The sequence below is a fragment of the Pinus tabuliformis genome, chromosome 7 (assembly GCF_031772625.1).
Source record: "Pinus tabuliformis cultivar Carrire ecotype Pingquan chromosome 7, CPIR1, whole genome shotgun sequence".
Lineage (NCBI taxonomy): Eukaryota > Viridiplantae > Streptophyta > Pinopsida > Pinales > Pinaceae > Pinus > Pinus tabuliformis.
Window position 1 is genome coordinate 1,581,782,186 of NC_142293.1, and position 18,029 is coordinate 1,581,800,214.

At 35.7% G+C, this 18,029-nt stretch overlaps 1 protein-coding gene across 1 annotated transcript; it reads left to right on the forward strand.

Annotated features, from left to right (window-relative positions):
• The first annotated feature begins 1,365 nt into the window (after positions 1-1,365).
• LOC149254121 (uncharacterized) lies at positions 1,366-16,662 on the forward strand. Its single transcript, XM_089454687.1, has 2 exons — positions 1,366-4,030; positions 16,250-16,662. The coding sequence occupies exons 1-2, from the start codon at positions 1,366-1,368 to the stop codon at positions 16,660-16,662; spliced, it is 3,078 nt and encodes a 1,025-aa protein (XP_089310813.1).
• The last annotated feature ends 1,367 nt before the right edge of the window (positions 16,663-18,029 follow it).

Sequence of the window (18,029 nt, forward strand, 5' to 3'; positions counted from 1 at the left end):
ATAATTTTCCCTCTAGTAATTAATATATTCTAAAATAAACTTAGACTCATGATTGATGTGAAAAATATTTAAATATTATACAAATAATAATTAGAAAAATTAACCATAATAATTAAACACAACATAAATTTAATGCAAATATGATAATGCTTTTTAGATTTTGATGCTAACACAATGCAGTATGATACATATAAAATGCAATGTGATGTTAATATAATGGAGTGATGGTCATATATTGCAAGAAACATAATTACCATAAAAAAATAAATTTGATACTAATATGTTAGAACATATATGCTTTGAATGTTTTTTTAATATAAAATATGATACAATACAAAGCTATAGAACATATATGCTTTGAATGTTTTTTTAATATAAAATATGATACAATACAAAGCTAACAAACAATGATATAGATGTTTTTTAAATATAAAATATGATACAACACAAGAAAGAAATTTTTGTTTTAATTTTTTTAGAAAATATTAATATTCTGATTTCAATATTTATAATTTATTATCTCAATAAAATTAAATTCTAAAAAAATTAATTTTATTATTTTAGATAATAAAATTTATTAATTTCCACATATTATTTTATCAACCTGTAATCTCATTAAGACCAAAATACAGATTGGAAATTCCATCAGTTCACCTCTCTGCTTCATAATAATCCTTTTTTTACCGTGTTCATCCAAGAGTTTGACTCTGTAAGATTTGTTGTTCCAAATAGTTTATATTTTGTGTTACTCGTTTATATTTTTTGGTTAAAAAACTAGTTTAAACTGGTTTACGTGTTACAATTCCCAACGACCAAACTGCCGCCCTACAATTTCATCATTTTGTTCACGGCTCTACAATTTCATCATTTTGGTCACGACTCACTAGCTGGCAGTGTAGAAATTCTTTGACCTACAAGCTGTCTATGTTCAAATTCTTTGAACCGAATAAATTACAGGTTGAATAAATTCATGAAAGTCCACTTTTTTTATTGGAAATTGAAGAGCGCTGCAGTAAGTGGAATGCGTGAGAGAATTGAAGTGTTGACTGAATATACAATGAATATATCGCAACCAAGATTGTGAATAACTGGTTCGTTCTCGAAAGAATTTACAGGTCTAGTACATGAAGAATTCTAAATTCAAAGTGTGAAATGTTGTGGAACCGCAGTCCAACTTGAAGGTGATAGTGCATGGCGAAGAGGTGTAGTTTACAATGATTAAAAATGCATGGGTATTGTTGACACAGTGAAACTATGTATTGTAATGTGCATGGTGGTATATACATTGAAAATATATTAGAGCGCCTGAGATGAACTAGCAGTGCCAGGGTTGCAGTGAGAATTGGAAAAACTTAACACAGAATAATGGATCTAAAGGCTAATATCAAGGTGTGTTGGATAACTCAATTCGTTCTTCTTTGCATTTGTTTTTCAGTGTTTGCATGTGGCAATGAAATTTCAGATGAGATCAATGCCTTATTGGCAATCAAATCAGACCTGGTAGACCATTTAGGTTATCTATCAGATTGGAAATACAATGATAGCATCATGCATGTGCTACATTGTTCATGGACTGGCATTACATGTAACAATAAATCTAGAGTGGTGGGTCTGGATCTCTCAAGAAAAAACCTCACAGGAAAAATATCACAAGCAATTGAGCTGCTTGACCACCTTGTTAACTTAGATATCAGCCAAAATCACTTTTATGGACCAATCAGTGAAGCCATTTTCAGGCTCCCCAAACTAGAAACCCTGTATATCAACGAGAATTTCTTCAATGGACCATTGCCTGAGATCCTTTTGGGGTTGCAAAATCTTGTGGAGTTCAATGCTTACCGCAACGACTTCGTTGGCCCCTTGCCGTTGCAGTTTTCTCAGCTCAGTAAGCTGAAGTTTCTGAACCTTGGTGGAAGTTACTTTAGTGGGAGCATTCCCATCCAGTATGGCGACTTCCCCAGCCTAGAATTCCTGTATTTGGAGGGCAATGAGATAATTGGTTCGATCCCAGCAGAGCTAGGGAAGTTGCCAGAGCTCAGGCATTTGATGATCGGGTACAATTCTTACACAGGCGGGATTCCGTGGCAGCTCAGTAACTTGTCAAAGCTGGAGTATTTACATATTCCATATGCTAACTTATCTGGGTCCTTGCCTGCAGAATTAGGTAAGTTCCAGAATCTAAGTAGGTTAGTGCTGAAAAACAACAGACTTACTGGATCAATACCATGGCAGTTAAGCAACATCACGAGCTTGAACACATTAGATTTGTCCAATAACATGCTCACTGGACCAATTCCTGAAGGGTTTTCAAGGCTCAAAAGTCTGCAAGTCCTAAAACTTTATGATAATAACCTCAGTGGAGACATCCCTAAGGGAATTGGTGACCTGCCCAGTTTGTTGTATATTGCCATGTGGAACAATTCCTTCACAGGAAGCCTTCCTGAGCAGTTGGGGAGAAATTCTAGGCTAAAATGGTTAGTGTTAAGTTCAAATAAATTAACAGGACCAATCCCCCCTGACGTTTGTGCAGGCAACCAGTTAGTTGCGCTTAGCCTCTTCCGCAACCAGTTGACTGGAGAAATACCTTATAATCTTACAAATTGTCCAACTCTGAACAGAGTCAGGATTCAGCAAAACAAGCTTAGCGGCCACATTCCTTTGGGATTTGGAAGGCTTAAAAACTTGTCCTATGTGGACATGTCATGGAACAATCTCACTGGATATTTGCCTTCTGATCTCTTTAATTCACCTACATTGGGGTACCTCAATGTTTCTTATAATCCTGTGCAGGGCAGCCTTCCTCCAAATATCTGGGCTACACCAATCCTGCAAATCTTTTCAGCATCTTTTGCAAATTTATCAGGAAATCTTCCTTCTTTTGCAAATTGCAATTTTGTATACAGGTTTGAACTACAGGGAAATAGGATTTCTGGTAGCATCCCCAGAAACATTGTCAAATGCCAAAAGCTTGTGTACATTGAATTGAGCCAAAATAAGTTGACTGGAGTGATCCCTCCTGAAATGGCAAAGCTTCCCTCTCTCAGTGTTCTTCATCTGTCCCATAATGCTCTCACCGGGATGATTCCCCCAGACTTTCAGAATTGTGCTCCCTTAGAATGTTTCAATGTCTCCTTCAATCAGCTCTCAGGCCCCGTTCCTTCGGATGGGCTTTTCAGAAGCATAGACAGTAATTCTTTCGCAGGAAACCCAGGTCTCTGTGGCGGAGTCCTAGCAGAGTCTCCATGCGTTAATTTAAATGACTCTTACTTCACTTCTTCTTCATATTACACACCAGATACTAAGAAGATATTTCCTATTCTATGGAAGATTATATGGTTCCCTGGTGTAGCAGTATTCATTCTCATAATTGGCAAAATATGCTGCTATAACCAGTTTACAGGTCATGATGGTGGTGAGAAATGCAGGGCTGAAAAGCATGGAGAGGACCAATGGAAGATGACTGCCTTCCAGGAACTGAGCTTTACAATAGAAGATGTTCTGGAGCGTTTGGAGAGTGCTCACATGGTTGGAAGTGGAGCAACTGGCACAGTTTACAGAGTTGAAATGCCAGGAGGCAAAGTGATTGCTGTGAAGAAGCTGTGGAGAGTTGATAGAGAAGAGAGTGATAGAAGGAGAGCAGTATTAGCAGAGGTTGAAATTCTCAGCAGTGTTAGACACAGGAATATAGTTAAAATGTTGGGTCTCTGTTCAAACAATCATGACACTCTTCTTCTTTATGAATACATGCCTAATGGAAGTTTGCAGAGCCTCTTGCATGAGAGCAGGGAAGAAAGCATGCTCCCGGATTGGACGACGAGACACAGAATTGCTGTGGGAGTGGCTGAAGGTTTATGTTATCTTCATCACGATTGCCGTCCTGTCATTGTCCACAGAGATGTCAAGCCCAGCAATATAGTGCTAGATGCTGACATGAATGCAAAAATTGCGGATTTCGGAGAGTCGAAGCTTATTCAAACTGATTTGGAGCCCATGACTACCATTGCTGGCTCTTATGGCTACATTGCTCCAGGTAACTATTCCATTGAATTTTACAACATTTTCTAGCTTATATCAGACTCTTTAATAGTAATTTTTCTAACCGTTATATCAAGCTCTTGAATTTTATAACATTTTATAGGTTATATCAAGCTCTTTGATCGTAACCATCAACATCAACCGTTTCTGAGTTTCATGCCGTAGATTAAGCCATTGATTCAGCCATTGACGCAGTAGCTTCGTTGTGCACCCATACCTATATCCACCAGCTTACTTAGTTGAAACTTGAGACCCAGTGTTCCCCTCATGTCATATGGTAATTGTAGTTATATGATTAATTTTATTTAATTATGTTTTAAATAATGTAAGAAAATGTTATTTAATTTTTAGATTTAGTAACTAGGGGAAAGTATAAATACATAGTGCATTTGGTTTTCAAACTAAAGTACATTATTAATAATTATTAAGATATAATTCCCTTAATCATTATTAAGATGTAACTCCCTTTGGGGTGAACATTTGGAGATTACGGAGGCTTTGGAAAGGGAGCTAATGTAACACTTGTATTAAAGCACAGGTGGAGGTGGCCGGATGGAGTTAATGTTGAAATGTTTGTATGTGTGTCATTTTGTGCTTTAAATATTGGTTCAGGATGATGGAGGTTCGTTGGATTAGGCACATTGCATGTAGAGGGGAGGTTTTTACCTTGTCTTTTATTTTTGTCTACTTTTTGTTACTGTTTTGGTTGTGGTTTGTCCAGACTGCAATTCTGAAATTAAGCCTAGGGCTTCCCTTTGTTCTCGTTCGGAAGTGGATGATCGAGTTTGGTGGCTTTGGTTGTTTGAATGCCTTTAGTTGCTATTTTCCTCACTGAGTTCCACTTTGTTGATTTAGGTTTATCACCTTAATTTGTTATTCTTAGGGTGAGTATATTAGCAATTTTTATGTTATAACACGTTTTAGTTGACGCCTTCTCTATTGTGGTGGACAATTAGGTTTAACTGGGACAATTAGGTTTAACTGGGCTATTAGCTTTTGTTTTCTTGGTGGTATGTTTCTGGACTCTATTGCTTCTATGCTTAAGGTCCTGAGTCAATTGAAACTGGATAGTTGTCTCAGTTTTTTGTTGTGCTTAGAGTTTTTATAGGGGTTTATACTTGCATTTTCGAGCTCTTTTCTCCTAGTCTTAAGTCCTAGTTGTGATGAGTGTTCATGGTTGGTTTGTTGGGTTATGAATTGGATGTGTAGTGAGCTTGATAACCTTTTAGGTTCTGGCCCTATTGAGTGGTTTTATATGGATGACCTATTTGTCTATAGATCAGGTATTCAAGGTACCCCCTTTTGTCCTTGGTCATCTTTTATAGGCCAATGTCTTTGTATTGGTTGTCCCCATTATCTCTCTATACCTTTTCTTATGGCTCCAAGGCAGTGGCTGGTTAGTCGATGAGGTGGCAAACAGAATGTGGGGCATAAGAGGATGTGCCCTTTTCCCTACAATTTTGTGGCCATTTCTTTTAATCCAGTTCCTCTCAAGGTGCGTAAGGAGATTTTGGATTTGGAAAGTGTGGAGGTTGGGGACCATCCATATTGCTTAGACTTTGAATTGGAAAGATAATTTAAGGCGAAATGGCTTCCAAATCTTGGTCAATTTCGGAAAAGGAGGCTACATTTTTTGAGTTCTTTGGCTTTAAACCAACAAATTGTAACTTTCATGTGTCTCCTCTTCAAGGATAAATAGGTGGAAACCTACAATATTTTCTCATCTCTAGAAGATATTAAGAGGGTGATTCATAATCTGCATTTTTGTTTGAAAAATGTTGATTCTCGTTTGCTGAAAGTGGAGAATTTCTTGGCGAGTGACTATGGGTCACAAGATCTTACTAATCCTCCTACTAACAGTGGGCATACCCCTACATTGATCTCTTCAGTCAATGACTCGTATGGTGAAGATAAGTGAGGGTAGGTACCTTTGTGTTCTATTTTGTCAAGATCATTTTGTTTTGGTATTTTGGGATGTTATATAATCTGATCTTGGCATGGAATGTGCTTGCTTAGATGTTGGACATGGTGGGTTTAGCTCTATCTTGGGTTCAAATTCATCATTTTCGTGTTACTGTGGGAGTGTATGTTGTGTAAATGATGCAAAATGTCGTGATGGTTTTCTTTTGTATGACTAATGCATCTATGGATAAAATTTGAATCGCTCTTCTATGTGGAATTGCCCTGCAATAGTATTGCATCGACCATGTTTTACGAAGATGCCCTAAAAGTAGTTTTTGGCTCAAATTTTGTTTGAGTTGTGGTACAAGAATGTTTCAAGTTAGCTTCCTATAGTCATGTTCCATTACTGATATCTATTGTTTTAAATTGTAAACAAGAAGGTTGGATGGAACTCATTGGTATCCAAGTTGAAAATGTTTATTTGTATTTCCTGTGTGTTCCTCTGTGGATACTTTATGGGATTGTGTTGTTTGGCCATTTGGCAATATAACCTCTATGGTTTGGCTATGTATGGGCTACTACTTTTTATGTATACGATGTTTTGATAATGCAATATAAAGCTCTTTATTTACAAAAGAAAAACTATTAAGATACAATTATTATATGTTTATGAAATTTTCATGGCAATTGAATGTAGTAATGGTTTTTCTAGCGGTAAAATTATGAGAAGGGAACATATACATACATACATACATACATACATATATATATATATATATGACAATTTTAGGTTTATATTATCTTATAATTAAGATTATAAAGTAAGAGCAAAGTTATTTTATTTTTTTTGTAAGCTTGGTAGGTCCTTTCTATTAATTTTCTGTCAAAAAGAAGCAAGTTACATCCACATTTCATATGATTAGGTGGCATCAACCTTCCCATTGGGAAACCAAGTCTATTGGCCACCTAACAACATGATAAGTCATCCAAAAACAAAAGATAATGAGTCTAGCCAGCCACACTAAATATGTCTGAGTGTCCTTATACTTCCTACAATATAGATAACTATAAACATAACTGACAACATTCTGAAAAGTATGAGACTGCTGCATACAAAAACTAAAACAAGGGGTACACCAACACACTATTCATCTTCATCTAAATCAATAGGAGCAAGGTCCTTCGCACTGGAGCCTGGAAACTCAGTTTGAGGGATACATGGAATATGTTGCTCGATGCGACTGAGGCGACCATTTTGTTGTTGCAGTTGGAATTGGATCTTCTAAAACTCCTTACTATAATATGGGTGCCCATGGGATGATGCAGGCATGCCTGTTGGGAACTGCTCCAGAGCTTTAGCCAGAAGGCTCTTCATCATCCAATATAAGTGAATTTCTTGTTTGTATTGGGTGGATCTCCTCGAGTATGACCGGGGTCTAGCACCAAAGTATTCCAATCTTCCAAATCAATTTCCAAAATTTCCTGTTTCTAGTTGATCTCCTCTTCCCATTTTGCAATGAGTTGTCTGACTAAGGCAAAATTCCCCAAATGGTAAGCATGGGCCACTTCGTTAATGATTCAAGAGATCGAATTACGCCCATGAATCGTCCCCTCTGATGAACTTCGTTGACTAGTCACAAGGGATGATTTCCTCTGTTTACCCCGGTCATGGGTTCCCCGAACTGCCTTTCCTTTGCCAGAGGTGGCACAAACCATTTTGTTGATAGCCCTGCAAGGTGTATGATTGACTAACAATAACCCTAGAAGTAGGCCCAAACAGAGTCTAAGAGCAAATTTATTTATTATAAAAATTAAAAGTATAAATCAATTTTATTAAAATGGTTTCAACTTCATCAAAATGTTTTAGGTTTATGGAAGATGGGACTCTTGATATTGTTCATAGAGGTATCATTTTATAAAGACCAAAAATAAGATAACACCATAAACATAGGTTTATCAAAGACTAATGATAGAGAAAATTGCTTATAAAGCTAAATTGGATCATGAGTTGTACCAATTCAATGAATTTACCAGCTCATGAGGAAGCATCCATTTTATTTTCTTCAAAGTCATCTAAAGGAATACAATAGGGATGCCCCTTATCTCTTTTGTTGTTTCTCTTAATAATTGAAAGTTTGAGTAAGGTTATTATGTAAGCAAAATGAAGAGCCAATATTTAAGGAATAAAGATTGGTTTTGTGTTTTTGACTCACATTTTAGTCATAGATGACATTTGGTTGTTTCTTTATATGTTTTATGAAACCAAAGCCAAAAAGTTTCAGGAAATCCTAAATACTTTATTTGTAGCTACGACTATGGAGATGAATGTACAAAATCTACTTCTAATTTCCATGAATTAATGAAGAGAGTGAAATAAAGGTTAATATATTTTCTTATGTTGCTTTAGATGTGCAAGAAGCTTTAAATTATAAACTTTTTAGAATCTTTCACTGTTGTAATAGATAGCTCTCAAGGTGGGGTAGGCTAACTATAGCAAATTATATTTTAGATGTATATTTGAATTCCCACTTATTTCAAAAGGAGACCTAAAAATATTCAAAAAAGTGTGTTTTAGTTTTTTATTTGAAGATAGAATAATGATAGTGAAGGTATTCATCTCTCTAGGTGGTTAGATAGAGCCAAACCAAAAGCTACAAGGTGTCCTGAAAATCCTTAACAACCAAATCTTTATGGAATTTGTTGACTAAAATAGTTTATGGAAGAAAGTGACGATGACTAGATAGAACCTAACCAAAAGATGTGGATGGTTACAACGTAAAATGTATCCATTTGTGAAGAAAATCCTTGACCACTGTAACTTCGTGGAATTAGTTGAAAAAAAACACTTTAGCTAAGAATTCCTAAAAATAATACACAAGTGTGTGAAATCATTGGAAGGCTCCAGGTTTAGATTTCCGCATAATTATATCAGACTTAGTTTGGAATGTAGGGAATGGTGAACAAGTAAAAATAGATATGTATCCTATAGTGTGGCACAATTATATGGTTGACACACTTATATGGTTAAGGTATATTTTAAGTAAATCATTTTGAGGATGCCACTAGTAGCTTTATCTAGACATAAGGATGGAGATGAGACCATACTTTGCATTTAGAGGGTAATGGGAAGAAGGTGGAATGTGTTTGTAGCAAAGTTAAAAAATGTATAAGATCTTTTGCAACAACTCTATGTCTTCCTACATGTCCACAAAGAAAAAAATAGAAATGGCCAAATTATAAGAGCCCCAAATGGTGGTGAAAATGACCAGAAAAGGTGCCCTTGCAACTATATCATCGTAGCAGTCTCGCTTTGCAAGCTCAAATGAGAATGAAGTGATTTTTAAAGGCATCCAAAGGTAATAAAGAAATAAATAAATAATCAGACAACAAACATTCAAGTCATGTACACCATTATCTACTTTGGAATATCCCAACTAGAGAAAAACTAGCCAATAAGAGGTCTATTATTGTTTTTGGTTAAAACACAACCAAATTGACCAACACCCTGAGCTTTCAATGCTCAACTAGAATCATGCATTTAGGTGAATTCCTAAATAAAACCCATATTAATTAAGTAGATTATATGTTTTTTTAAGGTGTATAAGCAATTTTTTTTATTCTGTATAATCAAATATACTAAACGAGATTTTGAAAGAAGTGAATCCTCTTTATTTACTTTTACTTAGAGGTGTAATGTATTTAAAGATATTAAATGTAAAATAATTTATAAAAGAAGTAAAAAAAACACAATATATTAAAAAATGTTCATTATTATCAATTTTTCTAAAATTTATTTTATATATGGGTTATATATTTAAAATAATTTTATTAATATAATTTTTTATAATAATTATAATTTTTTTTATTAATATACATTTTTTTAATAATTACTAATTATATATATTTTATTATCGGAAAAATTATTTTTAATTTATTAATATGTATTTATTATATTTATATTTTTTCCCTTGGAAAAAGTTGTAATTTTATTCATAAGACAAAATTACATTTTGTAGATGCTAAGAAGCATATGCATATGGTTTATTTCTGTTTTCATAGAACCAAAAAGAAAAAAAAATAAAAAATAAGAGATAAAATGTTATTCTTTTCTCCCTTTCGTTTTCTCCACCTTTCGCCAACCTCCAGTGTTGGGGGTGGCTATTACAATGGATAGCTGCTTTTCGTTTGTATTTATGGGAGAGTCTTTGTCAGAATCAGATCCTTCTTATCCACGAGTTCGCTTGTTGTCCGATATTTCCATTCCTGTTGGCTGGGATTCTATTTGTTGCAGGGGGTTGCTGGGATCTTCCTCTTCCTTTAGTGTGTTGTTCTGGACTTTTTGATCATCCATTTCCTCTTTGTTCTCTGTTGTGTTTGCTTCTTCATCCAAGGGGGATGTATATTGCCATCCTTTTGGCTTTCTCTATTGCTTCTTGTTCCATTTGGGGATTTGTTTTTCTTGTGGACAGGTGTTATGGAGGTGACCTGTTTGTAGACATCCACGGCATCGGAACGCTGTATTTTCGTAATCTAAAGGTTGTGTCCATTTTGTATTATTGAAGTTCAGTGTTATACTTCATGGTAATCCTTGGCTAAGATCTACTTCAACACATATTCTGGCGAAAGTAAATATTCCCCTTGTAAGTCTGTCCCCATCAATCTTTAGGAACTTTCCTAGAGTGTTCCCTATGGCGATTAATACATTATGATGCCAGAAGTGTAGTGGAAGGTTGTGCAGCCTAACCCAAACTGGCATCTTTAAAACCACCATTGTGTTAGCATCGAATTTTGGAAACCCGGGGGTGATGAAGAGCCCTGCATTTCCCCAGAACCATGGTCCCTTATTGAGGATGTGATCCCTTTCCTGTTCTATTTTGAATCTGACTATGAAAAACCCCTTGGGGCATAAGTATATTTCGTAGTTTGGTGACCATGTATCATATATCCATTGGTGCAAAACATCATATTTGAACCAAATCCATTGAATCTACATATAACTGATTTGGAGTAGAGATATGAGTACAAATTATTTACCTTAGGCATTGCGATGGTGAGAGCAGGATTCTCTGTTTTTTGTTCTATAATGTAGGGCCCAGGAAGCTCAGGCATTGTTGTTGGTTTGGTTTGCGCTTTTCCCTTACCTTTGACTGCATCCTTGAAGGAGCATATGCTCTTTGAGCTGGTTCCAGAACATCCACCCCACACACGGAGGTTGATTATGATGGTCGAGTCTATGGTTATGTTATAACCTGAAGGGTGTAGTTATCCTGTAAACTGAGACCCGCGTAGATCAGATTTTGCCTATATGTTGGTATACCAAGGTGGTTCTGTATTTTATACCTTAGATCCTGGATCCTGCTCCCCTTCCAAATCCTCCAGCAAAAATGCCCGCCATCCAATGTTTTGATGAATATTTGTATAAGATCTGCCTCAGTAGGGTATGTATCCGTCTGAGAAAGGGCTCGATCTATTGCCCAAGTGTCCAGATCTGAGCATATCAAAGCTCTGTCGGGTTCTTGCATCGCCAGATCTAGGCTAACTGATGGATCTTCTAGCCTTGTGATGTCTAGTGTTGTGTCATTTTGCTTTGTAAGGTTGCTATCGGTTAAGTTTGCCCCCATCTTTTCTTTGCCACACACCTTCGCCAGTTCCTTCCTGTCTTTGAGCTGTGGGAACCCTCGGATCTGAAAATATTGATTTAGATATGGCCATTTCAGGGGGAAATCTGCTACATAGATTCCTGGTTGAGGGGGGTTTGACCATTTTGGAGCCCAATCGGTTGCTCTGTGCACCAGATCTAGGGTGCAATTACGAAACCCCAAGGAATCAATCAGATCCGGTATCCCCAGGAAATTTGCTTTCCCCGTAAGATGACTTGTAAGAATAACCTTGGCCCCGTTGTCGATCGAGTGCTTGATGGTGGGTATAGTGGCCCTGATACGCATATCATCAGTGATGTTTTGATTTTCATCGAAGGGGACCTTCAAATCGGCCCGAACATAACCCTTCTTGCCCTTAAAATCGGGTTCCTTTAAATCCCCAACTCTCTTCTTGGCCATGGAGACAACTCCTCGGTTACTCCTGCTGTTGTTGGCGCCACCAGCCTGCACTGCGACAGCGGAGACAAGATCATTATCAAAGGAAAACAGGTTAGAAGCAGTGCCCAATCCGAGCTTGGTCTTGTCCTTTCGCAAGGAGGAAGCAATAGAACAGAGCCGGTGAGGAGAAGAGGTGGACCCTGATCTGGATCTAATGGCAAGGCGAGCAACGGGAGAAGAAGTGGGCAACGATATCTCGGCTTGCAAATTTGTTGTCAAGGCAATTCGGCCTAGCGCTACAACAGCTACGATTGTTGAAGCCATTCTTTCTTATCCGTGGGTACCACCTTTGTATTCACTACATATACAAAAGGAGAGTAATAAAATAATTTTTATTTTTAAAACATATTTTAATATATTTATATTTTATTACATTCTTAAATACCTATGTTGCTAGGAAACTTGGGTTTGGGGTACCTTACTTTTGGGTGCTTTACATTTTGAAAAAGGGTAAGTGGGTTCACGAAGGTATATTATAAGTTATCTATATTATATATTTTATAAATTATAATATATATAAATTTGACCTCGAGGAAATTCATTGGTTCCAGATAACATAATGCCATCTTTCTACCAATCTTTTCATGAACAACCCTCTAGTTTATATATTTAGTGGACTTACTAACTACGTCCCAGTGAACTATGAAGGTTGAGAATAAGGTCTGCACTGAAAATAACACAACAACCCTTCTAACAATCTTTAAAACCCAACTTCCAAGTGTAAAAATGTCCTTATAGTGAGTTGGTTAATTAAGAATGCATTAAACTTATTAAGTTATTTGTAAGTTACTTTGGGGAAAGAGGAGATTACCTTCTATCTGATATATTATATAGATATCCTATATCCAAATCAATATTATATAGATATCCTATACCCAAATCATTTATCTATCATTTGTTTAATACTGAAACTTATTCAACAAAATCACAAAAAATGATGTGGAATGTGAAAACAAAAGAATGTCTAGACAAAAGAAAAACTTGGTCAAAAACCCCTCACTCACTTGTTTTGGGATTCACCCCTCTAATATATCATATAGATATCCTACACCCAAATCATTTCTCTATCCTGTGTTTGATATTGGAATTTTGAACTTCCATAAACGTAATCAACGGAGCCGCAAAAGATTGTGTGGAATGTGAAAAAAAAAAATTCTCAACAAAAGAAAAATTTCTTCAAAGACCCTTCACCCATATTTCTCTATCATTTGTTTGATACTGGAATTTTGAACTTCCATAAACTTATTCAACGGAGCTGCAAAAGATTGTGTGGAATGTGAAAACAAAAGAAAAATTTCTTCAAAGACCCCTCACCCACGTGTTTCAGGGTTCACCCACCAATTTTGGGAATTGGCGAACCCATTTACGCCAAAGAACCCAGACCCATTTACGCGAAAAAACCCAGCCCCAAGATATCTAGTATCCCGTTCCTATGGGAAGTACCCACCAGGTTCTTTAGGGTTTATTTGAGAGGTACCACCCAGTTCTTGGGGACAGGAATTCTAGACGGGTTCAAAAACCCCAACCAGGGTTGGTGAACCCGTGGAACATAGTTAAATACCTTAATTTAAGTTATTTTATTAGTCTTAGTATAATGAGGTTACAATTTATTTCAGAAAAAATAATTTAGCAGAAATTAAATCCGGGTTATAACTGTTATAGGGTTATTCATAATATCAAATCAACTTAAAAGAAAATTGATTTAAACACCATCAAGATTACATTGCTTGAAAAAAATTCACGAATTCCAAACCATTATTATGATATATAAAATTTTACAGCAATGCGTCCAAAAACCGAGTGAAATTGCTACGGGATAGATGTTGTTATTGAAAATCTATGAACAATGGATGTTGGCCTCTCGAGCGACGCCACGGAATTTTCCTAGTCAAAACTTAACGAGGTTGAAATAGCGAAAAAAATGTTATAGATTATTTTCACACATACTCGGCCAGAGTTTTCAAAATATTATAAGGTAGCATTGCTTTCCTTCATTATTTTCTACATAAACAAATAAACTCAGACTGATACTTTCAGGTATATGTATACGGTTGCTTAATGAGATTACCTGGTATATGTATATGGTTATTTCATGTTGAACCTTGATGTTTGCAAAATATTTGATAACGTTGAACTTTTGAGATTTTCTTTTCTCAGAAGAAAAAACGCTGTTTTTATTATAAAATAAAAACAGTACATATGCTTAGTCTATAGTTTTATTCATCTCGTCAAAACAAAGTGCTGGATAAGAAAACAAAGTGCTGGATAAGAAAGGTATCAGAGTAATATTAAATAATAACAATTCTTTAACAAAAATTATGTAATAGTCCATATCAGCACAGAGTCAACCATTATCTGAGTATTGTAATTCAAAATTGCAGCTAAATGAAAATGCTAGAAACTAGATATCATCAGAATAACTGCAAAACCCACCTAGAGTCTCGCTGTGGGGTGTTTGAGATGTTTCTGCCTGCCCTCCTCCAGGACCTTGTTTTCAACCAAGTATTTATAGTGCATTATACCAGAAGATCTGCCCAGGCCAGCCTTGGAGAGGCTGTCAGCTACCGAAAGCAGACTGTGCTTGATCCTCCTGAGCCACCCTAGAGAAGGGAGGGTGGGCTGGAGGAGCAGAATCCAATAGTTCCCTTGATGCCATCAATCAATGCCTTAGAGTCTTTATAGATATTCATAGAGTTAATGTTCTAAAGGATAGCAAACCAAATCAACCCCCCATAAAGCCATAGCCTTCCCCTTTGTGTTGCATCTAGAGCCACCATGCCACCATATATGATATTGAGTTCCCTAGTCAATGCCCAGCACCATGCCACATCCACAGTCTCCATGTTGGGCAGCACCATCAAAGAAACCAGCAGCACCACGCCACATCCACAATCTCCATGTTGGGCAGCACCATCAAAGAAACCAGCAAGGGTCCGATAAGCAAAGGGCCTCCATGCCACCATATATGATATTGAGTTCCCCAGTCAATGCGCAACACTGCACCACATCCACAATCTCCATGTTGTGCAGCACCATCAAAGAAACCAACAGGGATCCTATAAGCAAAGGGCCTCATCCTATAGGATCAATTCTCAGTAAGGTAGGAGGTGGCCTTCATCCAAATTAGAATTGTGTATATAATCTAGAAATAATCGAATCTTGGTCCCTCAAATATAAAACCGTTCCAGGAGCTCCAAATTTCCAAGATGATGAAAAAAGGGAGGGTCCTATAATTCTTTTGACCATTCATCCCGTCTATCATGAACTCTTCAAAATTACTCATCCTCTTGTAAGTGAACTGAAAAGCACCAGCTAAAAAATTCCAGATTCTATTTGAGAAGGTACATAGGAAGAATATATGTTGTGCTAATTCAAAGTGTCATACAAAAAATACATATACCCAGCACCAAATAACCTTTGAGATTTTCAGGTATATGTATATGATTGGTTGCTTAGATTTTCAAGAATATGTATATGGTTGCTGACTGAGATTTTGAAATATATGATTGTTTGTTAATATGTATATGGTTGCTGAGTGAGATTTTTAAGTAATTCCATTCTATTTGTGAAGGTACATAGGAAGAATATATGTTGTGCTAATTCAAAGTGTCATACAAAAAATACATATACCCAGCACCAAATAACCTCTGAGATTTTCAGGTATATGTATATGATTGGTTGCTTAGATTTTCAAGAATATGTATATGGTTGCTGACTGAGATTTTGAAATATATGATTGTTTGTTAATATATATATAGTTGCTGAGTGAGATTTTTAAGTATAGGATTGTTTGTTTGAATTTTTTTGAGTTAAAACTAATTGATTTGTAGATTTAAGAATATTTTGAAATTTGTAAAATTTGTAAAATTAATTAGTTTTAGTTAGTTAGATTCTAAAATATTTTCAAATTGTGTAATCCATTAAGTTGCATGATTGTTTGCCTGAGATTTTCAAATATAGTAAAATTAGTTATTTAATTGACTTTAGTTAATCAGATTTTAAAATATTCTCACAATCTATTAATTATGTGTAATTAGATATATGTATATAATTCTCCATAACATTTTCAAGTGTATATATATGGTTGTTGAATGAGATTTTCGTATATATGTATATGATTCTTTGATATTGAACCTTGATGAGTGCAAAATATTTGAACTTCAGCCCCTGACAATCATATAAAAGTGAAGTATGTATCTTTTGGATTTCTGCAGAATGCGCCTACACACTTGAGGTCCAGGAGAAATGTGACGTATACAGCTTTGGAGTGGTCCTACTGGAGCTGTTGACAGGCAGAAAGGCCATCGATCCGGAATTCGGAGATGCCACCAGCATTGTGGAGTGGGTCAAGGGTAAAATTCGGGCCAAGGAAGGAATTTCAGAGGTCTTCGATAAACATGTTGTGGCTTCATGTTACTCGGGCCAAAAAGAGCTGTTGTTAGTACTCCATTTGGCTCTCCTCTGCACCAGTAGGTGTTCGAATAACCGGCCATCCATGCGAGATGTCGTGAGAATACTATTAGTGGCTGAACCTTCAAGGAAAACAAAGGATTCCCAATCCGAGAAACAACAGAATTCCTATTGTTTATCTCTGGAAAGTAGCTTACCATCCTTCAACCTTGCGTAAGCAAAGGTTGTTGCAGTGATAGATGCGTTATCAGTATGTTGATATTGAGGAGGAGGGTCCTTTTTTTAGGTTGTTTGTTATCCATATTCTGCACTGAGAAATTATCATTTGAGGGTATTTAAGTTTTCAACATTACTAGGGATCGCTTCTTGTCTAGGTTACATCAACTCTTTTCTTGCCTAGGTTACATCAACTCTTAATATGATTAGATTTTTATTTTCTAATAATAAACTTTTCCAACGAGAAACTTTCCCACCTTAAAATTAATTGGAAAATTTATGATTATTGTCGAACCAAAATTTTATTATTTATAATTTGTTTCTGCAAGCTTGCACTGGAAAGTTTATTTATTTATTCAAAGTAGTCACAGTGGAAAAGCTCGATACGTTCTTATTGCAATTATTTATCGTTCAAGCATATTCTACTATTATTTGTCCATTTCTGAGTCGATGATTCTTACAAACTCAGGAAAATATTTTGTTTATATCTTTTCTCATCAATATTACTTATGCGATTCAGGTATACGTCGCAGGAGGAAAAAATTAAGACTTTTTAGAAACAGACACCCGCCCTTCCAGCTCTTGCAACTGTATACTAGGGTTTTTTTCAACTCTTGTAACTGTTTATAAGGGCTTTTTCTGTTTTTGTGGGGCATTTGTTAGCTGTAATCATAGAGTTACGGTTACCAACCAATATTCCTGCATTCTCTATTTTGATTAAGGGCTATGGCATAAAATAGGCAAAGTGAAAAAGTGGTATTAGGTTAACATATTCCTGTCCTGTATTCTCTATTTTATGAGTTTTGCATAAAGTTGATACGCGAAAAAGTGACATGGGATATGGGTTGGTTAAGAATCCGTGAGTGTTCAACTAGACTTTTGGATAAAGTTGAGAAGTGATAAAAGTGATATTGCCTAGGGGTTGGTTAAAGTTGATAAGTGAAAAAGTGGGGTTGGTTAAAGTTGATAAGTGAAAAAGTGATATCCAGCAGCCATTTGGTTAATAATCAATTTATCTAGGAATGTGAATGTGAATGTGAATGTGAATGTGAATGTGATATAATTATGTTTTTTTAATAATTAATTTAATAAGTGTTTGAATGAGAGTATATTTATGTGATTTTAATAATTAATTTATTAAGATTTTGATTGATTATGAAAACTTATTAAATAGAAAATTATTTTAGAAAAAAAATATACATTTAGGAACATTGAAGCAATAGATTTAAATGTGAAAGTGATTATTAAGATTGACATTGTGGTTATGTTTTTATAGTAGAAAAATATTGATATTATTGTTATGTTTTTATAGTAGAAAAACATTTTAAAGTAGGCAAAAACATGTTTTAAAGTTGTGGAACAATATGT